The 27,868-nt window shown below is 28.0% G+C and overlaps 5 protein-coding genes and 1 long non-coding RNA gene across 13 annotated transcripts; 1 reads left to right on the top strand and 5 right to left on the bottom strand.

Moving 5' to 3' along the window:
- Positions 1-4,625: 4,625 nt before the first annotated feature.
- Positions 4,626-6,639, bottom strand: LOC117240651. The gene is made up of 2 exons (XR_004494759.1): positions 5,878-6,639; positions 4,626-5,602 (listed from the first exon to the last, which is right to left on the bottom strand). It is a non-coding gene; the product is annotated as an uncharacterized LOC117240651 (long non-coding RNA).
- Positions 6,640-6,882: 243 nt separating this feature from the next.
- LOC117240647 (ectonucleoside triphosphate diphosphohydrolase 5) lies at positions 6,883-12,002 on the bottom strand. Of its 4 annotated transcripts, none has more exons than XM_033506664.1 (7): positions 11,889-12,002; positions 9,943-10,073; positions 9,338-9,746; positions 8,387-8,560; positions 7,556-7,984; positions 7,301-7,477; positions 6,883-7,154 (listed from the first exon to the last, which is right to left on the bottom strand). In XM_033506664.1, exons 1-7 carry the CDS (start codon positions 11,907-11,909, stop codon positions 7,077-7,079), a joined length of 1,419 nt encoding a protein of 472 aa, XP_033362555.1. In that variant the 5' UTR covers positions 11,910-12,002; the 3' UTR covers positions 6,883-7,076. The 4 variants fall into 4 exon arrangements, with proteins under 4 accessions (XP_033362555.1, XP_033362556.1, XP_033362557.1 ...); XM_033506665.1 differs by lacking the exon at positions 11,889-12,002 and adding an exon at positions 10,726-10,867; XM_033506666.1 differs by lacking the exon at positions 11,889-12,002 and adding an exon at positions 10,495-10,521.
- A 43-nt stretch (positions 12,003-12,045) lies between these two features.
- On the top strand, positions 12,046-16,901 carry LOC117240649 (mitochondrial 2-oxodicarboxylate carrier-like). Of its 5 annotated transcripts, XM_033506669.1 has the most exons (8): positions 12,046-12,222; positions 12,310-12,412; positions 14,891-15,119; positions 15,247-15,353; positions 15,482-15,538; positions 15,934-16,233; positions 16,361-16,506; positions 16,721-16,841. In XM_033506669.1, the coding sequence occupies exons 3-8, from the start codon at positions 14,939-14,941 to the stop codon at positions 16,839-16,841; spliced, it is 912 nt and encodes a 303-aa protein (XP_033362560.1). In that variant the 5' UTR covers positions 12,046-12,222; positions 12,310-12,412; positions 14,891-14,938. The 5 variants fall into 5 exon arrangements, with proteins under 5 accessions (XP_033362560.1, XP_033362559.1, XP_033362561.1 ...); XM_033506668.1 differs by lacking the exon at positions 12,046-12,222 and having other exon boundaries at positions 12,229-12,412; positions 16,721-16,901; XM_033506670.1 differs by lacking the exon at positions 12,046-12,222 and having other exon boundaries at positions 12,229-12,412; positions 14,913-15,119.
- A 280-nt stretch (positions 16,902-17,181) lies between these two features.
- On the bottom strand, positions 17,182-18,763 carry LOC117240650. The gene is made up of 4 exons (XM_033506674.1): positions 18,619-18,763; positions 17,841-18,123; positions 17,521-17,749; positions 17,182-17,435 (listed from the first exon to the last, which is right to left on the bottom strand). The coding sequence occupies exons 1-4, from the start codon at positions 18,639-18,641 to the stop codon at positions 17,353-17,355; spliced, it is 618 nt and encodes a 205-aa protein (XP_033362565.1). The 5' UTR covers positions 18,642-18,763; the 3' UTR covers positions 17,182-17,352.
- A 381-nt stretch (positions 18,764-19,144) lies between these two features.
- Positions 19,145-22,697, bottom strand: LOC117240637 (cilia- and flagella-associated protein 157). Its single transcript, XM_033506653.1, has 7 exons — positions 22,339-22,697; positions 21,274-21,545; positions 20,930-21,083; positions 20,160-20,448; positions 19,742-20,005; positions 19,527-19,652; positions 19,145-19,416 (listed from the first exon to the last, which is right to left on the bottom strand). Exons 1-7 carry the CDS (start codon positions 22,461-22,463, stop codon positions 19,219-19,221), a joined length of 1,428 nt encoding a protein of 475 aa, XP_033362544.1. The 5' UTR covers positions 22,464-22,697; the 3' UTR covers positions 19,145-19,218.
- A 1,018-nt stretch (positions 22,698-23,715) lies between these two features.
- On the bottom strand, positions 23,716-27,815 carry LOC117240636 (protein sel-1 homolog 1). The gene is made up of 7 exons (XM_033506652.1): positions 27,453-27,815; positions 26,613-27,100; positions 26,266-26,504; positions 25,200-25,679; positions 24,844-25,072; positions 24,353-24,759; positions 23,716-24,242 (listed from the first exon to the last, which is right to left on the bottom strand). Exons 2-7 carry the CDS (start codon positions 27,055-27,057, stop codon positions 23,817-23,819), a joined length of 2,226 nt encoding a protein of 741 aa, XP_033362543.1. The 5' UTR covers positions 27,058-27,100; positions 27,453-27,815; the 3' UTR covers positions 23,716-23,816.
- Between the last annotated feature and the right edge of the window lie 53 nt (positions 27,816-27,868).

The following is a 27,868-nucleotide window of genomic DNA, read 5'->3' as shown; positions in this document are numbered from 1 at the left end:
TCCTTATCGACATTAGTAACATTAACATGCTAATAACAATAACGTAAACAACAACAGAAGAAAATAAACAAATATTAAAACAAAAAGAAATTACGGTGATATTAAAATTAAATATCATGAAAGAATAAATATCGAAAAACCATTAATTATGATATGGTACCTAGAAATTAGTTTCAACATAAATGACATCATATTCTGTGAATTAGGTAGAAAACACGTTAAATCATTTTTATTCGCACTCTTAGCCAGATAAAAGATATCTTGAAATCAACATTTCGAAAATGCTTCTATACATTTGCTAAACAAAATACACAATTACGTTAATCATATGGTAAATAATTTCCACTCGAATCTAGAAGTAACATGTTCACGTAAATAAAGAGAAACTATCCTAGCACGCAGTTTCGTATCATTCAATCCTGTGTGTGATGAGGTAAAACGTACAAAGTATAAACGGAGTATTGTGCAATGATTCTTCGTCTAAAACATTATACAAGCTAAGAAGAGTTCTGGCCCACGCCACCCTGTGTGGGAAACCAAGTGCTCTGTGGTCCACCAACGCGGCTTATTCGCATGAACGCGTCACTATTGCATCATGTGCGCGCGTCACGTCGAAAGATTTATATCAACCGTATTCAAACTTTCAACGTTCCGAATAATTAACCTTATTATTATGAATCACATAAAAATATGAAATATGGAAATTAAGGATTTATATAAACCAATGAATCTTAATAGTGATTGATTACACGGAAGTGCGTCGTCTTTCTAAATGTATATGTATAAACACGTATAAATTAATCCTCTTAGAGATATTTAGATGTTTCAGTATAAACACGAATATCATTATGTGATTACACATGTTATAAAATGATTGATTGCATTAGAGATCAAGATACATGTATGTATATATACTGAAACTTGTTAAAAGAAAGAAATGTTTTGATATACGTAACCTCACAAATCCATCATACTAGAAATATGTACATATATTAGTCAACTTACTATCCACAATCTAATAAATATTTTTTACAACGTTAAATTTAACTTCTTTCGCATTTTTATATAAATTATTTTTTTAATTAAATTATATTCGATATATAATCTGAACAAAGACTAATAAGACTTTCATTAAATTATATAAATTAAGTTGTCTAATATCTGTAGTTAAGTAAAGTAGTGACACTCTGTATTAGCCTTGAAGTGATTAACGTTTCGATATAAGAAAGACGTAAGAAATTCATTGTTGACTGAATAAATATCAACTCTGTAAATAGACTGTGGAATTTGTATTTTAGTCAGACGTACTTCATATAGCACGTAACTCGGATGATTATAACTATGTATATAATTATGTTTTAATATTGTCTTACATACATAACAGATACCAGATAACAATCATTAATTATTAAATAGAAAAATGAAAAATAATATATAAATAAATTATTTTTTAAAACGAAATTAATTTATCTCAAAATTTAAGCAAAAATGTATACATAAAGAACTAATTCTTCCTAAAAGTTCACAAAATCATTCAATCATAACTTTAAAAATTCGCAAAAAATATAACTATTTGCCAAATATCGCGATTTTATCAATCGATGAAGTGTTCAACCACCAGTAGTGATTTTTTTTACGAAACCTAACTCGGCAAAGGTTCGTCAAGAAGACTTGACCTCGAGGACGTTCATCGAGTACGGTTTTTCAGTGACAGAAGAAGGGAAGAAAGGAGAGGAAAGCAACGTACCTACCTGGTAGTCGTCTTCATCTTGATTAGTGGTTGTTTAAGAATAGTGAAAGTTTCGCCGGCTTGCGTCACGACGCCTTTCCCGAAGAAGACGCGGAAATCGATGCCTTCCTCTTACATGGACGATCGATCTTTTCCGCGGCTTGCTTTTTCTAAGTCGGTTACTATATTTGATAGCGCTGCTGTTTAACCTGCTTTTTTTCCTCTTCGAGTTAACTGGCCAAGGGTGTGTGTAATTGATGGTTTTAACGGTCTTTGAGAAAGAGAAAGTGCAACTGTGCAACGATAAATCTTGAAACACCGAGAGGTACCATTATTAACCACTGCATTGAACCTTTGACCATGTAATATAAGCACTGTAGAAGAAAGTCGACGATTGAAATTTGTCTACTTTCGATGCAAAATGAGTTAAGTGATCGAAGGCTATATTATGAGAAGACAATGTAACAATTAGTTTATAATTGAGATATTAAAAGTAATCAGCGAAGTTGCTCCTTTTTCTGGATGTGAGATTAATTATTAATCAAAAATGGAGATAATTATACACATTTCGTATTAATAATACTAATATATATATATATATATATAAATTACTTTCTTGGCCTATCCAGGTTTCGACACTTATGACGTCATTAGTTTCGAAAACTGTTTTTATTAAGATAATTACCTTCAAGTGTACAGTTACTCACAAGTTAGTACAATATTTAGTTGGGAATTTCACTTCAGTAGCTTTTTTTTAAGTATTACTCATTGCAGTACTCACTTTCTATTTCAAAATACTGTCTAACCTGAATATAAGGTATCCTTAAAGAAAATGGTTTCCTTGAAAGAAGTGGTTTCTGAGGAAAGCATTCGTCCTATATCAAGACTTTTATTGCAATATATACCAATTCTTAAACCATTACTCATTTTATTTTATTATTTTTAAACACGATTTTCTCAAGAACGAAGCATTGTCGGAAAAAATGTTGTTCTGTATTTTGTTATTACTTGTTATTATTCGCGCTTCTTTTATGTAAAATCACCCTATTCCCGATTGTACGACGATTGCTAGGACACCCTGTATAGCAACAAGGAAAAGGAATCAAGGGTAAATCAGAGATCTACCTGACCGCTGAGGTAACTGAACCTCTCTATAAAAGAAGAAGCGAGAATAAGGAGAAGGAAAGACAAAGAGGTTAGATCGAAATTCGTTCCGATTTTTTCAAAGGAGGTCGAGGAATGACCTTTCAGGTAAATTGCTTGTGTTGGTGCCTCTCTTTTCGCAGTATAGCAACGATACTTTTAATCCCGTGATGTTCCAGGAAGCCGAAAAGGGGCTTCGCGTGGTGACCATGTGAAAGTTGCCTTTTGATAGACGTTGCTCTCCTCTGTTCCCCACCCCTATCTCTTTCTCGATAGTTTTCCAGTGTTTCACAGGTAAGATTTCTTACGAGAGCATCTTCTCAGCTGCGTAAGAACGTGAGAGAGAGCTCGCTTTCGTTTCCTCCTTCTTCCTTTCACGACGTTAACGCATTCCGCTTTCCCCTCGGTTCATGTCGCTTGTTATCCTTTTTCTCCTATTTTTATTTCTTTTGATGTTAATTCTCCTATTTTTTATTTCCTTTTTAATACTATATAGATCTTCCTTTTTAATAGTTTGATTTAGTATAGAATAGTTTAGAATCTGATTGTTTTTGAAAGTGATGATTTAATTTGGTGAGACATACGTTCATCAATTTGGTGTTTTTAACAAGTTGGAGGTTGTATTCTATTGATTGAGATCTTCCTTATCTGTTTTCTTGGACTTCGTCACTGACAATGTTTCCTTCCCTTTCTCTTTTCTTTTCTTTTTTTGGGGGGTATTGAACTTTATTGTTATTAATTAATTGTTATTTAATTACGATTTAAAGAGCTTCAGTTAGGTGTCAATAAAGGTTTGTATTAATTAAAGTAGCATTTTTATATCATTAATAAAAATAGTACTTTTCTGTATCGTTATTATATTATTCATGTAATTTTATGTATAATTAATATAAGAACATAATTATTACCAGTATTTTATCATAATTTTGTAACAGATCAATTAAAGGCAATAGAAAGTTAGCATTGTGGTGATTTTAATGCATATTATTGAAGGAAACAGAGAAAAGAATCAAAAATTTGTTTATGAAAGAAGCCAGAATTGAAAAAACAAACTGAGCGAATTTAGATAGGAACTTAGATAATAACGCATTTCAATGGAAACAACGTGACCTGAAACTTAGATTTATGAAAGTTCGTATGCTCGATCTGGAACATAAAAACGTAAATTTTATCTAAAAATAACCGCATGCTCTCATCTATTATCAATTTGCGAAACCACCAAAAAGTAGTACAATTTACAGTTAAGCGAATCGAATGCCAGAATTGAATTCGAAAAATAGAAATCGTTATAACTAGTTTCACAATAAAAAGATTATAGTCGATTATCATTGAATAACGATCCCATCATACGTATGTATTTAAATCTCATACATCTTAGACGGCCATTACTTCCTCTTCTAGTTTTTCTTCATTGAACTGAATCATACATCAAGCTCGATGTTCCATTTCTAATGCGCTTGTTCCTCTCGAAATTTCGCAAAATCTACGTGTCGAGATTGACGAAGAAAATTCTAGACAGTTGGAATTGCTTCTAACAGATATATAAGTACTGCACATTCCATGACCTCGTCTTGCACTCATCTCGTTTTGAAATACGCACAACCCGCGTGGGGAGTAACCGTAAGTAATACGCAACGTCATCACCATCGATTGATCATTTTAAACGTACGAATCGTATCAGCAATAATATTTCATTTTATTATTTAATATTATTGTTTTAATACTTAATTTTTAACGAAAACACGGTAGGATATTAATTTAAAACATTTCTGTTTTTCTAATGAAGTTGATTGATACAACAAAAAATTACACAGGGAAACTTAAATGTAATTAACAATAGCATGAACTTTAGCGGATACTACACTTTCCAATATTCTATTATATCTCTCAAATAATTAAAAAGAGATTATAGAAATCGAGAAAAATCACTCTCTTATACTTTCTTCGGTGTTTGGTCATTAAATAGATCGAAATTCAATTGTGAGATACTAACGCTAATTATAATGATGAAACAAATATGAAACATGGAAACTATGTCAAATTAGATTAAAGAATCATTGAAAATGATACATTGAAAGTCACGCATTTTACGATTAATATTTCAAACAATGGACAATAATTATCGAGCCCATTTATTGAATTTTCCTGTCAGATATGTCAAGCTTAATTAGTAGCTATTTTTATCTGATAAATATTTAATTACAAAGACTTTTCTCTTATACCCTCCCATCAAAGACATATTATGTTCTTTTTCTATAATTTCAATTATAATTAACATACATACAGCATAATAACATTTTACACGCATATTTTACCATTTTCGTCAACGTCATTTTCCATTGAATATCCCTTGAAATAAAAAGACTTAAATTCATGTAACTTAGCAAGCCTGAAGTACTTCTACGATTGAAAATCAATCCATGTCCCTGATTGATTGTACAGGTAGCGTGATATCGTAGATATCGAATAAGAAAGAGAAAAGTAGAGAAATGCAATTGGTATTTTGCTATTATGCAGCTTATCGGCTCGTCCGAGAACGTTTATTGGCCTTTTGACCTTAGCTTTCACTCAATTAGATCTTCTTCCTTGTTTCACTATTCGCATACACACACGCGTTGTATCAAGTTATCCCATGCTCTCTCATGTTTAATCATTCTTATCGATTTCGTGGTTACCAGCAACATGATCGTTATTTATTGCACAACGGTGTTGTTAAACCATGTAATATTTCTTAATAAAATTGTGCAAAAGGATATTATTATTAACCAATGATTCGAAAAAACCAGAAATGTGGTTTGAATGCAATTGCATTAAGATTAGGATTGCATTCTTTGTGTAGGTTATAACTAATTTAATTTCATAATAAGTTATATGGTTCCGCTTAATTGCTTTGATTATATCGTATAATATGTGATATTACCGTATCCGATAACGAAATGAAGACCTATGTATGTAGATGTATTGTAAAACTTGTTCTTTTGTATTACGATAATGATAATACTTACAGAAACAATTTCCATTATCCATCAAGCAGTTTCCATTGTATAGAATGTAGACTAATTTGTATAATGATAAAACTTTTAATTCTAATTTGTTTATTCTTGAATTGTGATATAATATTTGTATTTGATATAATATCTCCGCGGTACGAGAGTCGACTATAGCTGAAAGCGGCCGAATGTATCTTCACAGCCAAGCGTTGATTAAAATGGACAATCGCAAAAAGCATATATATATAGTCTATTGTCATCTTTTTTTTGGGTGTGATGTTCTTCAGTTTAGCCATTATTGCCGAAATAAAAAATTTCTCGGTAATAAAAATATACCACATTGTTATTCTTCAATGACATTTTAATATAAAGATTAAATATTTAAAATCTAATAACCATTTTACAAATGCATTGAGACAAATATTCGTTGAACAATTCAAAATTGTAATATTTTGTTAAAGCATTATATTTTTGTACAATTACTAATTGTGCAGTAATCTGATTAATGCACTTTTTGGAATAAAAATTGTCTTTTTTGAACACACAATATGCTTGGTCACTGCAAGGATCTTATTCGCTAATATGCGATAATTAAGGATTTCTATTTTTTGAAAAAATCCTTATTCCCTTTTATAGTTTCTCTATTTTGCTTAAAACACTAAACAGTCCTTTTAAAAATTAAGATGTAATTTGAGCAGTTTAAAAAATAATGTAATCTATTATGCCACTGTAAAAGATTGTGCTAGAAGAAATCAATTTAATATTTATGTCAGAAATTCCTAAGAAAATATGTATATATATATTATGACGTATAACAGAAAAGATAATTAATTCCACAAAACTTCCAACAATCTATGTATATATGCATACATATGCATTAAGTCACTTCACTTTTTAAAATTATTAAGATATGAACAAATCTTAAGAATCTCTGACTTACTTTAATTAACATATTAATTTTTTAGTTAATACTGCAATTGCTTGAAATAGAATGTTTAAACAAATAACAAAACATTATACACAACACTGGTATAAGCATATCACTAGGATATCCAAATTCGAGTAACTGAACATGTTATAATAAGAATAAAAAACGTGTAAATAGATTGATATTTTCTATCTAAATCAAATGTTTACATACATTGTAAACTTAAACAATTTCTTCAATTTTGTGTAAAAATATTTGCAATTCCTTCGCCTATATTTTGAATACGTTAAAAACCATTTTGGATTATGTTGAAGGCGGCGCCGAGAGCCCAACTTAATTCATGTCCATTGATCTTCTTATAAAGCTGATAAAAGAACAAAATAAAAATCATTAGATTAAATATTCAATAACTTATAATAATTAAGTTTTAATAGTTTGTTTCAAATAAAAAAATTATATCTGAAATAAAAATATATAAAATGTAGTATAGAAATGTATTTATATTCTTACATAAAGTTTCGTATTAGGTTCCAGACCAAATCCATCACGGAGGAGAACATAGATAAATGTCAAATCAAGACAAATGAAAGGTTGATCAGTATTTGGATAATCGCAGGCATCCCTTGCTTGTTTTTGAAAAGCATTTACTTGAATAACTCCACCAGAAAAGGGGTCAACTAGACCAACCTGAAATATTGATAAAACTATACATCTATTTGTATTTTCTATAAAGCTTATCATTTTTCTTCAAATTTAAAAATTTACCTCAGTGGCGCGATCGAAGTAATAAGAAAACGCGTAAATCTCATGATCTTTTAAACCTTCTGGTTTATTTTTTATCTTGCTAACATATTTTTCAATAATTTTTGAGCATTCTGGAAAATTGACAATTGGCCTGTCCACTTCTCCACCAGCAAAGTTTTGTGTTTTGACTAGTTTATGAGTTGCATTCACGGGTCCTTTAATAATATAATTAAATCCGCCATAACTCCATTCCGTCGAAACTATGGGATTTACACATTCTGATCGTACTTCTATTGTATCTTTTGGGTTTACACTATCCAAGTTCATTCCATTTGTCAGAATCTCTTTCCTTGCTGCCATAAGACCCATACCCAAGTAGCTGTGTGTGTAAACACTCATGTTATGGCTGAAGATATTGACAGAATATGTATGTCCATCAAGTCCTTTTTCCTGAACAAATTTTAAATATGTTTTAAATAAATTAAAAATGTGTTCTTTTATCATTAATAAAAACAGTTGCATTTTGTGCAATAAATAAATCCTAAGCTAAATTCTAGTTATGTAAAAAAGTAAAAATTCGTATTTAAGTCATCATTTTTTAAGTACATAAAGTTAAAAATCCTATAAATAAATCAATGTTATAAGTAATATATCTATATATAAATATAATACTATTACAATTTTTATCAAATACATTTTTTATTTTGTTTTCATATGAAATGATTGTTCATATGATTCTAATTGAATATATTTGATATCTTTGATCAAATACTATATCATGATTATTTTAATTATGTTCTTATTCATTATTCCACATTTTAAAATATTAAAATTATATTTATTTCATTATACCTGTATAGAATTAGGTGAAAAAGTCACTTGTGTAGAACCTCCACCAAGATCTAGTGCAGCAACTGTGCTACCAGGATTGTGCGTATTAAAACGTTCCAATAGAAAATTTACGGTGAACCAAGAAAATATTCCTTCGTCTGTTCCATCCATTATAGAAATCGAATTTTTAGAAATCTAAAATACACATAGAATAAACAATGAACGCCTATTTTAATGTTAAAACTTAAATAGCAAAGAAGCATCTTTTTATTTTACAGTCAACTATTGTTATATATACAGTCTTTAAATTTTTAAAGTAAAAAATACGTGTATATATATAAACACATATCTAATATATAAGTATGGAAGATTATTTTATGAAATAATTAAATAATACTTTTAAAAAATGTTGTGTACAAAAATGTTATAATTTTGTATTTGCTATTTTGCATATTATTTTTAAGCTTTATACAAATCAAGCATCTAATTTCTCTAATATGATATTCATGCTGTATACTGATCTATTACATACACCACCTAGTTTCATCCTCTGGAAGAAATATGTGTGCAATCCTACTGAAGACAATACAAGAATATTTTATCACTGAGAAAAATACATTTAAAACAAAGAAACTACAACAAAGTGAAAATGTAAGGATTTTGAAAACATATATAACTCTAATTAATTGTTAGATATTAAAAGCAATTTTAAATTAGCATACTAAATAACTTCCTCTTTTATGTAATGTGTCCAGAATCTACTACATTTTATATATCTCTATTTTTTAAGATCATAAACATAAAAATCATTTAATATGCTAATTAAAGCGATCTAAGACATGCTGAAATCCTTAGAAAATTTTAAGTCAAAACGAAAAGTAGTTATCTAAACATAAAACAAATTGTGTGTATAGAAGACATCTTTAAAAATTTTATTATGCATTATTAGTTTCATAAATATTAGGCACATACCTGGAAACCACTTTCTTCAAACATTTTCCTGCATTCTTGGAGTATTTCTTGAGCCTTATGTCCAGGAAGAAGTCTCAAACCAGCTGTAGCTTTCATATTGAGAGGTGTATGTTGCCATTCTACTTGTGGAACAACTTCCTTCACCTTATCTAATAATACAGTCAGAGATTTTGCCGCATCTTTAGGTTTTTCAGCATAAGCACTAACGCCTGGTTTTGTTTCTGTATAGAGTTCACCATCCAAAACCAAATTGCCACCAAGAATCGATTCATGGAAACTAAAGGCCAGAGCACGGCTACCAGTGGAGCCTGCATCAATTACTACGACATAAAATGGTTTTTGTAGATTAAAGGAAAAAGCCAATGTATCAATTGCCTTACTCCCAAGACGTACTGGCTTTAAGTCATATCTGAAAAAACAAAGTGAAATTGTTCAAATTATTATTATTTGATTATTATTTTAAAAAATATATTTTACTTAATTTTTTATGAAAAATCACTTTTTGCTCAATTAAACTATAAAACAATAGAAAAATAATAATAATTTTTAAAAATATTAATATTTATTAAATTGTCCTAACTATTATATTATATTATAAAACATACGCTATTGCTATGTATCCTAGGAAGAGAATTCCCAATAAGGCAATAATGACAAAATATTTTTTGCCTGGATGGCCCTTCTTAATTCGAGGTTTGTGATCTGCTTCAATAATACCTTCATTTTCTGTTCTTAACTGAAAATGCAATATGAATTTATTTTAGATATACATTAAACAAATATATAACCAATGAAACATTTTATACTACATACAGTTTGTTTTCATTTAGAATTAGAGTTTTGTTGAGGATTTTTCTAAATTAATTGCTTATATCTCAACTACAAAAAGACACAAAATTTTATAAGGATTTTTAAGAGGAAAATTTGTGAAGGTAATTGCAATGTTTAAACTGATCAACAAATTGAAGAATCACCTATATCTTTGCCACTGAAAACATATGAAAGTCGATGATTTAAAAAAAACATTAACATTATTGTAGAAAGATAAATATATTGATTTCAAGTATATAAAGATTACTTCTCATGAGGACTCTTATTCCTAATTGGCATAAAACATGATCTAGCTTATAAAGTGAGTTTAAATATTTTTATTATACCATTTTATAACAAGAAAAATGCAAAATAAAAAAATTTAGACATGCAAAAACATTTTTATTTCGGTCAGAATACAGAATACAAGTAAATATATTTAAAGCTGTTGACATCAATGACACTTTTATAATTATGAAATTAGAAGATTCGATAACCTCAAATTTAATAATTTTCATATCGATAATGTTTACAATATACAATTAAATAAACAAAATTGCAAGGAATTTTAAACTCACTGGAATATATCGCATCTAAAATGCAATTCAAGTAGCTGATGTAGGCAACGAAGGTAGTTTTGGTTTCTTTATATGGAGAAATAGTTGAAGAAAATAAAAGCATCATATACTCGCTATATACGGAACTTCCAAAATTTTATGTATGCTGCATAGTGGAAAAATAGAGTAGAATATAAAAAAGACATTCTATTAAATATTAATATTTAAAACCACAGATTTCTGATTTACTAGAAAATCCATGTATTTATTTAATACATTCACAACTTAAAGCTAAATAAAAAACATTACTAATATTAGAACATTTCTTGCGGAAAATTTTGCGAGATTTAATACAAATATATTACTACTATATACTAATTCATGATTAATTTAGAAGTGTGTATATATAAATTATAATTAATTTTGAATACTAGAGATATTTTTATTCTTTTAAATATAAAAAGCATTACAAAGATATACATTCTTTCGTTTTATGAATAAAAATATTAATTAGATAAAACGTATTTTTATTTTATTGAAACTTTAAGAAACTCGGGGTAAAAATTAATTTGAAATAAACTCTATAATGTCATAAACAATGAAGAAACATAAACTATACTGATATAATACCAACATGATGAAATTCTCTGCAATCGCTTTGATTTTTGTATTACAGTTCAAAATTAATCATAGCTTGATATGAAATTACTCAATAATTTGTAAAAATTTGCAGACTTTTGTAACATCAACAAACATATATGTGTTATAAAGTTAGAAGTTTTCACAAAATGGTAAAATGTTTTACATTTATGGAATTTTACTTCAAAAGTTACGTAACTGAACTCTCGATTATTAATTGACATTACTTCATCAATTATTTTGTAAGTGTTTCGTCATACAATTGTTTGAATTAGAACAAATCTTTCTTAATTAAAGAAAAGATATATTAATCTATATCTACAAAATTATCTACACCATTTAAATTATTGTAAACGCATTGTCACTAATAACTTACACTTTCATATACATGTAAAAGTATATTTGCTTTGAATTTAGGTTATATTACAATCCATTTTTCAAATTTAAACGATAATACGAAATACATATACAATCGATGAGAAAAAGAAAATCCTATTTAAATACCCTATACGAATTTTACTAAGAAGAAAATGCTGGAAACAAACCTTTCTATGCCTAATGTCCATATTATTGAAATTTCGTCCGTATAGAAATTAAAATATAACAGAAATAAAAAAAGATTCAGCGTTTCGTTCAGCGTGACGTTTCGTGACTAGGTATTTGATTGTCAGCAGTCAGTAGTATATACTACTATCGACTATGATATGACATTACGATGATAGGCAGAACGGCAGAAGTAATGCCACAGAGAAGTAGTGGTGGTGCCGCGTTAACTGGTCAGAATTTTACTTTGTTTATTGACTATATTTATCCCCACCGATGTTTGCAAGTAGCTCCGTGAAGTAGGCTACTGGCTAAAACACAGTGCCCCATAGACAAGTATGTTTAATATTTGTATCCAATTTGCATTCATCTTGTGAGCGATTCCTATATTTCCCATATTATTTCCCTCAAAAACTAATTAAGCTGACCGTCAATCAACAAGGAACTACTGTAACTACAAAATGGTAGCGATAATAATTCAAGGCTGCAAGTACGGTTTACTTAAACGAAACGGAATATCACGAAGGTGAATAAAGAATTCATTATTATCTGAGGCTATTTCAACAACTGATAAAAGTATCTATATATACAATTAACTTACCCAATCAGAATATCTTGGCACGATGGATGCGATTAAAAACTAACAGCGATCTAATTATACTATCGTGCTTTAAAACATTAATATTCATTGGTTGTTCTAAATTTATATTTTTTGTAAATAACAATGATAACAGTAATTAACATTCCTTGTATTTTTGTGGCTAAGAAAAGGATTAATTGGAATGTTTTAATATAACAAAGTGTAACAAAGCAACGAAGTGTTTGTTTGATCCCAAAATAAAAATATTCGATTGAAAAATCAAGTCAAATGAAAAAGTAAAGCACTAAATTTATTAGATGGAAATATTCAATTGTTTAGTGTACAAAATTCTTTATTGTATACAATAGCTTTGTTTTAATTAATCAAAATTTTATAACATCTTTTGAAAAAATATTTCGTAAATTTTCTATAAAAACTATTGTGTGTAGAAAACATACTCTTTTTTAAGTCTACAGTAACTAGAATATATAGAATATACAAAAGTTAACAGACTGCATGATTAAAGATCAAGTTGTTTTATGTGTTGTTAGGTGTTTTATATTTTATATTGCTTAGTTATACTTTTGAAGATACTAGTATTAGTAGTAGTACCACCATTAATACTATATATATAGTATGTACTATTATTCTGTTGATTTTTTCCAAATCATAGAGTATCTACATTTATCCAGTATAAAATAGAAAATCATATCCCTTGTAATATTTTCAGCTTCAATTTCAGTTCAATATTTTTGAAATATATTAGAAAACAAATGTTATATACTTTAAAAATATTTAGAATTCTTTAATTATTCTTCTTAATCTTTTACTTATAAAATCCTTTAATTCTATCTTTTAATTATAAGAGTTATCATTACTTATTTAGATGTAAAAGATATAGAATTTTTATATTATTGCATAAAGTGGTATAATGAAAAATATCTACATTAAAATTAAGTCTTCGATTATAAAAATCATAATGTATATTTAGATATTCTAATATAAATGTGAGAAAAATAAAAGAAAAATGTATGAGAAGTGCTGCACAATTTTAATATCCTTGATTGAACAAAGAAACTAGTATATTTATAAACTAGTTTTCCTTCCTGCTAGTTTAAGAAATCAAATTATTTGTATGGTCAAGAATATATTTGTAATTGTAATGCATGTAATGTATTTAAGTAAATTAAACAATATTTTCTACTTTAATATTATACCAAAACCAATTAATAAATGATGAATTATTAATTATTCTTTTGACTGTGATATATAAATTGTGTTAAATAATATTTGTTATAAATATTTACATTTATCTATTAATTAACCGATTTTTTTTTTTTTTTTTTTTGAATGGTTAATAAATACTTTCGATGATTAGTTTTAAATCGACGATTTTAATTCAAAATAAATAATTTTGAAAATACGTAATGTACATTCATATAATTGACATAAATTCAGCTGTATGATAAGTTTCTAAAATTATACACAGAAAAGTAAAGAATGTTTTTGACTAAATATTTTATACATAATTTTAACTTAAAAGTGACGCATATAGCAATGCATTTGAAAACGAATCATTTCAGCTTTAAGATTCTGACTTAACTTAAAATTAACTTAAAGATTGTAATTACGTAATATTGTTCAAGAGAGTGACAAGATATTGCCTTATCATGCTCTTATAATTTTCTGTACTTTGGTTTAGTATAAGTTTGTTATAGTCATTGTAAAACCGTATATTAAAGATGTAATTATCTCATTTTCTTCGTTAGTGTTGTAACAACATTTTTTCTTTTGCATGAAGAAAATTCATTTTTGTTAAAAAAAATTGTTCTAAATAATATGTTTTTTATTAACCCAATATTTTTATAAAAATTGAAACAAGCATGTGTTTACCAAAAACATATTTTTTGTTTATTTATGTTTGGCAATTTATAACATAGATCAATTTGGCAAATCATTTTACTAAACTTTCTATATCAAAAAATATTTCTTCTTGAGTACTTAAATGCTCAAAAAATATTCTCTTAAAAAATTTATTATGAAGTAGATAATTGCAATATAGTAGCAATGATAATGAAACTTGATCAATAAGAAAGAGTAGTTAATTTAAATTTGATTACTTACAAAACATTTTTGTTAGAATTTCATTTATTTCATAATATTTCATAATATTTTTAATAGTAAATAAAAATATTTAATAAGTAGATAAAAGAACACAACATGAAAAAATATTTAAATTGCATAAGTAGGTTGATATTTTTAATATGTTAAATAAGTAAGACTATAAGAATCAATTGTATAAATGAATAACATTAATTACATATGTATATATATGTATCATTTTTTAAATATATATGTATATCAAAATAAAGTATAAGAAAAATCTCTAGAAGAAAATTATAATGTTTTCTCTTTCATAAAAAGCTAAGAAAGTTAATGAATTAAGCACCTAGGAAAAAAGGCTGAAACAAAATGGCACATATAGAAATTACTCAACGTAAATCAAGTCTTATAAAGGAGGCTATCATTCAGATTGGTGCAGGTGGTTCTGCAGGTTTTGTAGAAGCTTGTATAATGCACCCCATGGATCTTATTAAAACACGTTTCCAATTGCAAGTTAAAATGGGAACTCAAGATGCTCTTTACTATACAGGCATTGTATCGTTTATTTGTATATGTTTTTATTTTAGCATTACTTTTGTTACTTTATTGTGATATGTATTTTAATGTCTTGTTTTAATTAGTTGTAAACATTTTTTTTATTTATATTTCTATCATAGGAATTAGAGATTGTATGAATAAAATGTATAACAATGAGGGAGTTGCAGCATTTTGGAAAGGTATATTACCGCCAATTATCATGGAAACTCCTAAAAGAGCTGTGAAAGTATGTAATATGAAACAGTTCTTTTTTCGTTATTTTCATTGTAAATTGTTAAAATGAAATCTAGTTCAAAGATTACTAATTTTATATGAATATTATATCTATTTTTTCTATGTCTTTTAATTTTTTAGTTTTTCTCCTTTGAACAGTACAAGAAGCTTTTTAATAATCACATGTCACAGTCAATGGTATGTATTCCATTGGAAAATTTCTTTGATGTACTTCTATTAATAAAAAGAAACGTCTAGAGAAAGTTTTATGAGATATGTAGGCAAACAAGTGTGATCTACTTCTTAAAAATAATTATAGCTATAAGATTATTATGGTATATTACAACTTACTTGGATAAGATACAAATATATCTTTTTTATTTAATTTTATTAATTAATTAGTTTCTTAATGTCTTAGCTATATTATTATAAGTAGTGTATCATTCTTTTAAGTAAACTAGCCATACTTGTTTATATATTTAAACCTTTTATAACTGAATGTTTCAATGTGTAATGTACAGTATGAAATAACATAATGTTTAAAGTATGTTACTAAATATGTAAATTTTTAACAATTATATAATGCCTTTTAGGCATTTTTTTGTGCTGGATTCTTAACAGGTGTAACAGAGGCAATTTTAATAAATCCTTTTGAAGTAGTTAAAGTACAAATGCAGTCTAATCGTAAACATATCAGTGATAGTCCATCAACTATTGCTGTTACTCGACATATTCTTTACAACCAAGGTTTTGGACTAAATGGTCTTAATAAAGGTTTATCTGCTACAATAATGAGAAATGCTGTTTTCAATGCTTTTTATTTTGGGATTTATCGTTCTATGATTCTTCGACTGAATAAACAAAAAGAATATGTTCCAGAACTGTTTCTGAAGGTATATTTCAGCCTTAAAATGTAAGGCATTTCATTTATATTAATTATAATTAATTTAGTAATGAAAAAGGATATATATTTATTATAAATATCAGTATGTAATTAAAAAAAGAACATGTATTTTTTAGTTTGCTATAGGTTTTATAGCTGGGACGGTGGCATCCTGTATGAACATACCTTTTGATGTTGCTAAAAGTCGTATTCAAGGTCCACAAGGAACAATCCAGTATAAGGGTACTCTGCAAACTATTTACTTAGTTTATCAAAATGAAGGGTAAAAAATTATTAACTCAGATTCTTATATTTATTCTAGACATTCTGAATTATTTTTTTTTTTTATTATTATACAATTATATTATTTTTTATAATTTCATACATGTAGTGTTTCTTCTTTTATTTGCATAATCTCATTGCATCTGATTAACAACCAGTAAGTACACAATGAAAGGCTTTTTAATATTCATAGCTTGTGAATATTTTTATTTTAGATTTAGAGCCTTGTATAAAGGATTGTTACCAAAGATCTTACGATTAGGTCCAGGTGGTGCTATTATGCTTATAGTTTATGATAAAATGACAGCATTTCTCAATATGCAGTTTGGTGATTAAAATAAAATTTTACTCTACAGAGCAGATTGGACAATGCATTTCTTACATTACCAATGAATTGTTTAAAAAAAAATGGCTCCTTGATATGTATTTGTTTGTATGAGATTATAGTTAGAAATGTGATTTAGCCTTAGATTTAGTGATATTGGTAGTGTGTTTAAAGATTAATAATTTACAAATAAATGTTTTATACAAGTAATCCAGTCATCCAACAATATAAAATAAAAAATATGTCAGATTTATACAACATGTTGTTGAAAAGAAAATTGTGTAATTATATCTGTTATAAAATTTGAAATGTCTATGTAAAAAAAAGGTTGAAATATATCACAAAAAAGAATATACTCTAATTTTTATTAATCTATTTGTTATGCTATTTAATGCTTATTTAATAATGTTTATTCAGAAAAAAATAAATTTTTTGTTTTGGTTCATATGCAAATATTCAGAAATATTTATCTTGATTTTCTGAAATTTTTGCAGAGATAACAATATAATAAATTATTCACAGTTAATCATCTAAAATAGAATCTAGCCACTTTTCTAAGTCCAAAGATTTGGTTGACGTATTAGATTTATTTGTTATTTTTGAATCTGTAACAAATATGTATTTCATTAGCCTCTTAAAAGTAACAGTTTCAAATAAAGTATTTCATTCTAAATATGCATAAACATATACCAGAGCTGGAAGAAAGAGATACAGATTTCACAACTATCAAAGGATCAGTCACAGGTTTATGACATGACAATAAAAAGTCTAAATCATCAGCTGTATTTTCTAATAAATCCTGATTTTCGTCTTCATGTTTTGTATTATTTACAATCATCTTTTCTGAGTCACTTAATATTTTATTATAATTTTCTTTACCTCGTTCCACAGTATTGTAGATATCTGTTAATTGGTCATCCTGCAATGGTTAATAACACTTCAGTAATATTTACTTATTTTTTAAAGAGTCAGGATTAAGCTAAATTAGTCTGATATATTATTAAACTTACAGTAAAATACTTTGCATCAATATTAACATTTTCATTAAATGAAATTGCTTCTATTGCTGCAGATAATGTTTTTAGATCAATTGTAAAAAAGTCAGAGTATTTGAAAACATCAACATCCCAATTTTTTTCTGATTCAAAAACAAAGTCATCATTTTTAGAAATTGGAGCATTTGATAGAAATTCAAAATCTTTTGTTGTATTTTCATCTATATCAATAATTTCCTCGAAGTACTGCTTTTCCTTGTCTTCATTAACTTCCCTCTTTTCTTTTCTTGTTTTACCTCTATATGTATATAAAATAAATATTATTTTTTAATTAAAATTAAAAATAAGGAATTAAATTTAAAAAAAAGATGTAAAAGAATAATACTTCTTCTAATATTAAAAAAATAGTGAAGAAATAGTTATTACTTAATTTAAGTACATTTATATTAATAGAGACTTAACTGAATTTCATATTAATTTTCTATTCTGTTATTATTTCAACATTGATAAGAATGAAACTCCAATATTTATTTTATAACCTAACCTCTTTTGACGTTTAATGTATTATTATATAAATTACACATTTTGTATCTTTATGTTCACAAATAAAAGTCCTGGACGTTTTTTTAAAGATTTTAACGTTACTAACGTTTATTAAGTTACATACAGTTTAATTATTATAAAGTGACAAAATATAAATTTTTGTAATAAAATATTCTTCTGTATAATAATTTAAAAAGTTATAGTTAAATAAATTATTAAAATTATTATTTATTAAAATAACTTCACCAACCTTCCTTGCTTCTTTTTAGGCATTTTTTCTATTTTCTCTTTTTATGTAAATATATATATATATCGAAATTTATATATACATAGTGTTTCGCGGAGAGAAATCAACGAACTTTGCTAGAATATTTGGGAAGCCATTTTGAAGAAAACATGTTATATATTTAATAGATCGATTCAATTTCATGGCGTGAAGTATTAATACGTTTAATTAATTAATTAAAATGCCACGGGTAGCTTGATTTATTTTTATTATATTTTTCTATATGACTGTATAAAATTTAAAGAGTATTTCAATCAAAAAACCTATGTATATGTACATTGTACCAACTTTTGACATTAAGTGTCTCGTAAATGAAATATGCCCGATTGTATAACGAATAAAATGCATTGCTTTTAATTCTGTTTAAATTTTAATTCTATTTAAAAAACGGAAATATTATTGTGCATGTTTTTTAAATTACCAATATAAATAAAATGTTAATATTGTTTTAAAATCATAAATATTGCGAATGAAAATATTATTCTACAAATATAATTTTTGTGTTATTTAATATATGTGGCAATATAACAATTACCACAACTAAAATATACAATACAAAATTGGTTATTCTTTAGGAGAGCAAACACTAGAACTAATATCACTCAATAAGCAAGATGGTATACATTCCAAGTCTTTCAATGATTCTCCTTCTTGTACTTCTTCTTGAATATCATTCTTTTCTTGTTTAGCAACCTTTCCTTCTTTAATGGGTTCAATAAGTCCCAAACATCCCAATGTGTATTTACAATCAATATTATCAATCTATAAAATATATGTACATCGTTTTTAAATTATAATTAAACTTTTTATGTACGATTTAACTTTTCGATTTATGGTTCTTTATTAGTTAGGTTCAATATTAAAATATGCACCTCTGATGGTGAGTAATCTACAGCACTAATAATGGTCTCAGTTTGCAATATTTCCATGAGAGACTGCAATAATTTTGGTGCCGTTTTTCCAAGGCATTGTTGGTTATTATAAGCTTTTTCTGTGACCTATATAAATTTATTTATATAAAATAATTGATAGAAAAATAGATATAAATGTCAAAAAAAAGGAAGAGAAATTAAATAATCATAACCACCTGCAAAGCTTCGTTAAGAAATGTGGTAGCAGTATTCAAAATAGTTTTAAGTGTATCCAATTCTTTTTCTTTGTTCTGAATTAATTTCACTAATCGTTTATTTTCATTTCTAGCCATCAAGATATTTTTTTCGTATTGTTTCATTTCCTTATCTAGGAGTGCATCTTTTCGTTTAATTATATTTTCTAAGATACTTTGCAATTGCTTCAGACGAACATTACTTCTCTGTACTTGTCCATAATACATAATCAACGATTCATATTCCTGTGGAATTATTTATATACACTTGTTACTTGTACTTTATATCTATTTTTATGTGAAATGCGTTATTAGTTAAACTATATTAGTTTGTTGATACGAAGACGACAGAGGTAGCTAAATTTCATTTTAACCTTAACGATAATAATAATAATATCACCTCGACGACTTGATGAATCGCATGCCTTTGTTTCAGCGTTTTATTCAATATTATCTGCGTCTCGGTTTCGAACAATTCGCATTTCAGCCTTAACGTTTGTTCCGTTTTCTTGCTTTCGATGTTGATGGCATCGAGCTCTCTGTTGGTTTTCAGCAATTTATCAAGATCTCGATTCAATGCCACGTTTTCATGAATTGCACGATTCATGACTTCCGTTATCCGCAATGTGACCGCCTTCAGAAGTCTCTCCGATAAAATTTGCAAATGTTCTTTCATCTCTTTCTGCATCCTGCACACATTCATCGCGATTGCATACAGTTACCGCAATCATCGGCTCGTAAATTTTTCTATATTCCTAGATTTAACGATCACAAGCGAGATACATAGATTCACAGTATTTCAGAAGGTAGCTGCATATATCTTTCATGGATAGTAAATAGCCAAAATGTATGTAATTAAGTGGGACAACGCAGTCGACCCTACATAATTTGAAAACCTCTATAAGATTACAACTTTGTTCATAAATAGAATTTTGTCTTTTCACAAAATATTTTACAAAATATTTAGAAAATTAGACATATTTAGATGAATGAAATATTTTAGATGAATGAATCATTTTTATAAAATATTTTGGAATTATTAAAATTCATAACTTATTAGTTCATTGTAAAAATATATGGAACTAAAAGTAATTGAACTATGGGATATTAAATATAAATAAAGGTGAAATTTCTTTTTTAAACATAATCAAGTCTTTTAACAAAACATACACTGATTTTCCGACTACCACAGACTTCTCAGCTTCGTAAAGTTCTTCCTTATGTCGCTTTTCCTGTTCAGCCATTTCCTGTTCTTGTTTCTCGAATTTTTGTAACAGATCAAGTCGAGCTAATCGCCAATCTTCCAGTGCATTTAATTTACCAGCTAATCAAAAGAGAAGAATTATATTACATAATAAAATTTTGTTGTCTTACAATACACTTAAAACAGTTACTAACACTACACATAAAAAAAGATTTTCGAAGAAAATGATATCATATCATCAATATATTGACATTGTTGCTAATTAAACTAATCGTAAATAATTAAACTTAATTTAACTGTTATATTTCACCAGCTAGTTTAACTTCTGCGCTCAAATTATTCTCCATCGTGCGATATTCGTTATCCATCGCTTCTTCCTTTTTCTTATAAGCAGCCAGTTCATCTTTTCGTAACTCTTCTAAAGCGGTGAGTCTTTCAGAAAGCTCCTTTGACTCTTCGATTTTTTCTTCTAGACTTCTTTTTAAATGTGCGATTACATCCGAGCGATCTTCTTCCAACTGCCGGAACTTCTCTTTTGCAAGTTCTGCTTGTTCCTCCAGTTCTTCATTTCGACTTCTCAATCTAATTTATTTCCATTAATCCAAACATTCTTTCGAGTTTGCATTATATTTACATTTCAACCGTTTCATTTTTTAATTCACCCTTTTTATTTTCTTATTTTTATATTCTTTAAATATTTTTGTTAGTTCTAGTAGCACAAAAACTATTTTTAAAAGAAACTGTTTTTGTAGGTACCGTTTTATATCCTGTTGGCGTATTTTTTATTCTTATTACCATTTTCACATTTTCGTTGATAAAAAAAATATCTTAAACAAAAAAATTGTTCATTTATTTTATAAAGGAAATATTATATCGACAATTATTTCTGAAAATATTTGGATGTCAATCGTAAATAAAAAAAAATAATTTCAATTGCACATCAAATATTAATTATTAATTATTAAATAATTTTAACGCTAAAATGGATTAAACAATGTTCAAGTTCATAAAATGTATATTTATTTTTTAAAAATTATCGAGTCTTATCGATCATTAAATCGCACATTGTTTATTTTTTGTTGTATGCATAAAATACAGTGTCGTAACATCTTATTAGCCTTTTAACGATTTCTTTCTTAATATATATAATATATAATTTATATAGTTTGTACATATGTATATTAAAAATTATAAAATACAGTATATTCATAAATTTTGAAATAAATTTTTTTAAATCAAACACGATAATTTGTAACAACACATTTAATAATAAATAAAATAAAATCAAACTCAATTTTCGATTAATCGAAATATTTATCATGATTTAACTAAATAGCCTGAAATCTACTACATTTGTACGTAAACCGTTACTTACCGTGCCAACTGTCTGTTGTTATCTAAGATCTCTTGTTCGTAAGACAGGGTCTCCCTTTCGTCGATACATTTCTTTTTCACTTTCTTTTTTTTACTTTTGCTTTTTTTCCTTCTAGCCCGTTGCATTGCTATCAATCAGATGCCGGTTATAAACGAATTAAACCGTTGTACGTCACATTAAGGAACAATCTACGAAGGTATTTCTTGTTAGATCGATAATTCTCTAGTTTCACGGTAACGAAAGAATTTGACAAATCATTTCATAATGAAATAATTTCTTCTGTTTAATCTTCAAAGCCTTCTCGAATCTTTTTCAGAGATTTTAACATATATACGTAATTTAATTATAACATCTCTAAATTACTTTGCGCAAAAAATTAAATTTGCTTTTTTTCTGTACAAATAACTTTTATAATTATGCTTAAACTCTCTTTTCATTATTATCATTCAAAACTTTCTTCAATCTTTGCATATCTACTCAATATAGTCCAGAAAAAGCCTAATAAATAATATTCTTAATCCTTTCAAAGAATTGTAATAAAATTTTATTAGTGTATAATAATAAATAATACATTTGTAAACATCATAATCAGTGAAGGAATGTTTATACATTAATACATGAAAGATGTATCTTCATTCACAAATATTTATAATTTTAATCAAAAGACATCTTTTAGAACAGAACATACCCATGTCAATATATGAAGGCGTAATTTACAAATCATTTTAAGTAAAATAAAGTATTCTACATAAATCTTACCTTTATCAAAAAACATAATTTTAATGTTGTATTAATTTATACATACATTTTATACATTATCATAAAAATATATTTCCTAGAAACTTACCTGTTGTATATAAATGTATAATAATGAAAAGATGTTTCCTATCTTATATTTTTTCTATCTTAAACATTATACTCACTCTATTTGTAAATATTTACACTCTTTTTTGTGATTCTATTATCATTTCTATATTTTTTCGAAATGTACATACATATATGTATGGAAATATTAAGTATAAAAATCTATTCCAAATCAATTTATGAATAATTTGTGATTTAAAAATTTAAAGAAATCCATACAAACTAAACAAATGGCAAATGCTTAAAATGTGAAGATTTCTTTAAAATCTGATTTCGTTTTGTATATATACAGAAAGTAAAAAATCAATGTATAAGTGAAGTTAAAGAATTCTAAAATATTACTTAACCATTATCAAATCTATCAACTTCAGAATTTGACATAATAAATACAGATCAATAATACATACATACATACTCGCACACTATCAAATTTCTGAAATACAAACTGTTCACAATTTCACTAGAATTTCAAACAATCTAAACATAAACAAGGTGCTCAATAAAAACAACATATCGATATGCACACATGTGCATGTATTTATGAACCATCAGTAACAAACTTTACTTCATCTAAAAGAAAAAGAGAAATAGATTCGAAAAAAGATAATTAAGAACTAGTTAATTCTAGGTGGAGGTGGTGGTTGTGGCCTGCGAAAATAAATAATTAAACTGAGCATGCCAGTGAGCAATCCGATAAGATATAAGTCCCAGTTCTGACCCAAAAGCTGGTCCCACTTATTTAAATGATCAGCAAGGCTAAATTCTTGCAGATATTCCAGTCCAAAGAAAAATGAAAGTTTAATGAGAGCCAGTGCTACAGGAATTCTTGCATCTGGACTAGCTTCAGCTGCTAGATCATAACATCGTTTGGCAAGATGCCGATCTTTTGCAAGACCCAAGCCACGTTCATGCATGTATCCCAAGTTAAACATTGCTTGCGCATTATGTTGTTGCTCAGACGCTGATCGATAATGAGTAGCCGCAGCCTCATAGTCAACTTTTGTTCCACGACCGTAATAATGGGCATCTCCTAATTTAACCTGTTATAATAAATTCTTTGCAAATAATAGTAGATAAAATCTTTAATAATAATTCAATAATTTTCGGATAAATGATTTTCCTTACTCAATTTATGCAAAAGATAACATACCTGAGCAGTAGAATATCCTTGAGCAGCTGCTCTTGCCCATAAAGCAAGAGCCCTAACTAATCCCTCTTCTTCTGATAATATTGATGTTTCTCCTTTATCCAATATAAATGCAGCATTACTCTGTGCTACCTCATAACCCATTTCTGCAAGGAGAGCATAATTGACGAAAGCCTCGTTTATTCTACCTTCTCTGTAATCTGTGTGAGCAACCATTAGCTGGTCGCTCCATTTGCCCCTTTCTGCAACATTTTTTAGAAGTTCGACAGCAGCTGGGCAACTACGCATCATGCCTGTTCCAGTAGCATGCATTTGTGCCAGATTATAGAATGCCAAAACATGACCAGACTGACTAGCCAAACTAAAATACTTGTTGGCTAATTTGTAATCGCGTCTTACTCCTGTACCACCTATTAGACAATTGTGTTATTAGGATAACTACAATAAATTGTATAAAATTTATTAAGTAAAAAAATGAATTTTTTTAATCTTACTGAAATACATATTGCCAAGTTGAAGTTGTCCATCAACCCATCCTTGCTCTGCAGCTTGGCTAAAGTACTGAAGAGCTTTTGCAGTATCTCTTTCAACGCCCCTTCCATAAAGATACATAAGACCTAACCCACTCTGACCAACAGGATTTCCAAGTTCAGCAGCTTTTTTGAAGTATTTGTATGCTGTTTCATTATCCTGTTTAACTATATCACTGCCTTCTAAATAAATCTATAAAAATACGATATACTATTAAATATAATTTAATGAATACCAACATTATATAATTTCCAAAAATATCTGTAGCATAACAGAAAGTAATAAGTTACTATTTAGTTTAAAATTTAATATTTATTACCTTTCCTAGAAAAGCCATAGCAAGGGGATTTCCAGCATCAGCAGCATGTTGAAAATATTGTAATGCTCTTTCATGATCCAGTGGTACACCTCTTCCACCTTGATAATGTAATTGCCCTAATCCCACCTGAGCTTGTATATCTCCTTTTTTTGCTAACAATTGGTAATATTCTATTAGATCTTGATCAAAGATTCCTGAGCTGTATGCTGGATTCTCCTGTTCATCTAAAAGTCTAATTCTCTGAACAACTGGTCCTCCGCTAAGGGAAACCTCTTCTGCAACCTTGTTGGCTACTTTTCGATAAAAATCTAAAGCTCTCTCACAAGAAGCTGGAGTTGTAATTCCAGCCCAGTGACGATAGCCTAAGGCCATTTGTGCACGAGTATCTCCACCAAGTGCTGCTACTGTGTAATGTAGCAGTGCCTTTGCTTGTGATGCTTGTACTCCACCTAATCCAGTCGCATATAGAAAACCCATACCCTGAAAATAATTTGCCCATAGATATTTATTAACTTACAACTCCTATTTATTAATTCATTTATACATATAATAATAATGTAACATATTGTAGTATCGTGGATGAAAAGTCTAAGAGATACCAGGCGAGCCATAAACAATATCGCGAGAAAGCCTAAATGCCGACAGGCCCAAAAATGTATCGTCGATCCTTCAATCGAATAGTTACGCGGAAGAGGCCTACGTGACCCTGGCCACGAGCGGTTGCGGAACACGTGCGTTGTGGGGCTAAGAGAAAAGATAAAGGGATGCTAAGGGAGAAAAACGAATTAATAGTCAGTGTTAGTTGAGAAGTCAGAGAGTGTGAACTGTGTTGTCGAGAGGGTGTGGTCCGCGTGAGAGAGAGCGTTGGAACCGTGGTGACGAGAGTTGAAAATTAACTATTTAGTTGTCTTATAGTACGTTATTGTATTTAGTTCGCGTTAAACAACCGTCGTTTCCTGTTTAACCAACACCTGTTTAATCCATTTTAAATAAACTAATTGTAGTAAGATCCTACATTATTATAGATAAAAAACCATATAAATACATATAAAAAAAATTTACAAACCATATGAGCAGATGGTAAACCAGTTTCAGCAAGTTCCTTAAAAATTTCATAAGCTGCTGAAATATCTTGACCAGAAGAAGCTGAACCAAATTGTGTACCCAACAACTGAGCCCATGCTAACATAGACCAAGCTTCTCGATGTCCCAGAATTGCTGCAGAAGTTAATAACTTATAGGCTTCTTCTTTATTTGAGCGTGTTGCATTTAAGAGACTCTGTGCCTTCTTAAATATTAATTCCGCTGAAAATGATAAAACATTTATTTTAATTAAATAGTAAACTAATTATTTGTTCAAAAAATATAAATTAATTATATTATAAAAATTGCAATAAACTTTAATTAAAATACCTTCCTGTTGCTCCGGAGTAAGAGGTTCTTGAGGCTCATCACTAAGAGGTTCAAGTTGCTCTTCTTCACCCCATGTTTCATTATCCTCTTCTTCAATTCTTAAATTACTATTTGGTAAATCTATATTTTTAGTTTGAGCTATCATTGTTTTCATCCAGACATTTTTCATTACAGGACTTTCATCCTTTGTTTTTGGTTCATTTTCCGTTCCCTCTTTCCTCTTTGTAATTTTATCATTAAGATATGGTTCATTGGCTGGTACTATTTTCAAAATACTGTCATGCAAAGCCTTTAGTTCTTGCAAATGTTCAAACGCATTTTCTTCTAAACTAACATCTTCTTCTGCTTCTTCCTCAGAAGTATCTGATCGTTTCTTGGAAACATCTGACTCTGAGGCAACAGACATCACCAGCAAGAGTAAAATCAACTCTTTTCTTAGCTTCATTTTTCCAAATTATATTTTGATTGTAATTTGTTAATCAGCTGACCTTGATGTGAATATAAAATCAATTCAGTTGTCAATTCAATATCAATAAGATAAATATCAGTTATCAATAGATAACTTTTAGTAGAAGGAACATGTATTATAAAATGTTTCTATTGATAATCTACAGATATCTTTTATGATACAAATGTATTATAAATTAAAATTTTTATTTCGTTACTGAGTCATCATAATAGGAAAACTTCAACTTTTAAACCACATTTGACACATCAACATTTTTTGTATACAATATTTACAAAAATGTTATTTTGTTGTGTTCTATAACCTAAACTTCAACGAATATAACGTAAAATATGAAAGAAATTACATTGTAGTAATTATACTTAGACTCTTACTTTTAGTTTGAACAGCTTGATAAAGATATTCTCGAATTCATTTTAAAATATCCTTTCGGTGGATTCGACTTTTCGTGGCAGAAAGACAAAGTTACGTCATTGAGACACGTCAACGCACATCTTTTCGGTTATCACGTAAATGAGTATTTATGATCACTTTCAAAAATATAATCTTTTCATACGAAAAAGATAGTGCTTTACAATTGTTTTATTATCACTAGGCTTTCGAAATATGTTATTCACTTAAAAATCGATGGATCAGCTGTTTCATCACTGCTTTATAAAATTTTGCGTGTTATATTGTTCTGTTGTATCGAATCACTGAAGTTAGCTCCAAATTGTACAAATATCGGCTATATGCTTCTAAAATTGGAAAAATAAAAACTCGAAACTAAAAAAAGCTACATTGTTGATGA

This window comes from Bombus vosnesenskii, unplaced genomic scaffold (assembly GCF_011952255.1).
Source record: "Bombus vosnesenskii isolate JDL3184/JDL3185 unplaced genomic scaffold, Bvos_JDL3184-5_v1.1 scf7180000014824, whole genome shotgun sequence".
Classification (NCBI taxonomy): domain Eukaryota; kingdom Metazoa; phylum Arthropoda; class Insecta; order Hymenoptera; family Apidae; genus Bombus; species Bombus vosnesenskii.
Note: the sequence above shows the minus strand (reverse complement) of the source record. Positions and strands in the feature narration are given on the sequence as shown.

Bases quoted from the DNA above. Each gene is read 5' to 3' on its own strand.
- LOC117240637 (XM_033506653.1), bottom strand. From the start codon at position 22,463: ATGCAACGGGCTAGAAGGAAAAAAAGCAAAAGTAAAAAAAAGAAAGTG. The intron at 21,546-22,338 runs GTAAGTAACGGT...GAAATAAATTAG, and splicing joins AACAACAGACAGTTGGCACG to ATTGAGAAGTCGAAATGAAG. The intron at 21,084-21,273 runs GTGAAATATAAC...TCTTTTGATTAG, and splicing joins CGCAGAAGTTAAACTAGCTG to CTGGTAAATTAAATGCACTG.
- LOC117240647 (XM_033506664.1), bottom strand. From the start codon at position 11,909: ATGGACATTAGGCATAGAAAG. The intron at 8,561-9,337 runs GTATGTGCCTAA...TGTGTATTTTAG, and splicing joins TTGAAGAAAGTGGTTTCCAG to ATTTCTAAAAATTCGATTTC. The intron at 7,155-7,300 runs GTAAGAATATAA...TTCTTTTATCAG, and splicing joins AACCTAATACGAAACTTTAT to CTTTATAAGAAGATCAATGG.
- LOC117240649 (XM_033506668.1), top strand. From the start codon at position 14,939: ATGGCACATATAGAAATTACTCAACGTAAATCAAGTCTTATAAAGGAG. The intron at 15,539-15,933 runs GTATGTATTCCA...AATGCCTTTTAG, and splicing joins ATCACATGTCACAGTCAATG to GCATTTTTTTGTGCTGGATT. The intron at 16,507-16,720 runs GTAAAAAATTAT...TTTTTATTTTAG, and splicing joins TTAGTTTATCAAAATGAAGG to ATTTAGAGCCTTGTATAAAG.
- LOC117240636 (XM_033506652.1), bottom strand. From the start codon at position 27,057: ATGAAGCTAAGAAAAGAGTTGATTTTACTCTTGCTGGTGATGTCTGTT. The intron at 25,073-25,199 runs GTAATAAATATT...GTATTTTTATAG, and splicing joins CTATGGCTTTTCTAGGAAAG to ATTTATTTAGAAGGCAGTGA. The intron at 24,243-24,352 runs GTATGTTATCTT...TTATTATAACAG, and splicing joins AAGGATATTCTACTGCTCAG to GTTAAATTAGGAGATGCCCA.
- LOC117240650 (XM_033506674.1), bottom strand. From the start codon at position 18,641: ATGCCTAAAAAGAAGCAAGGAAG. The intron at 17,750-17,840 runs GTAAGTTTAATA...TAACCATTGCAG, and splicing joins TTGATGCAAAGTATTTTACT to GATGACCAATTAACAGATAT. The intron at 17,436-17,520 runs GTATATGTTTAT...TATTTGTTACAG, and splicing joins ATCTCTTTCTTCCAGCTCTG to ATTCAAAAATAACAAATAAA.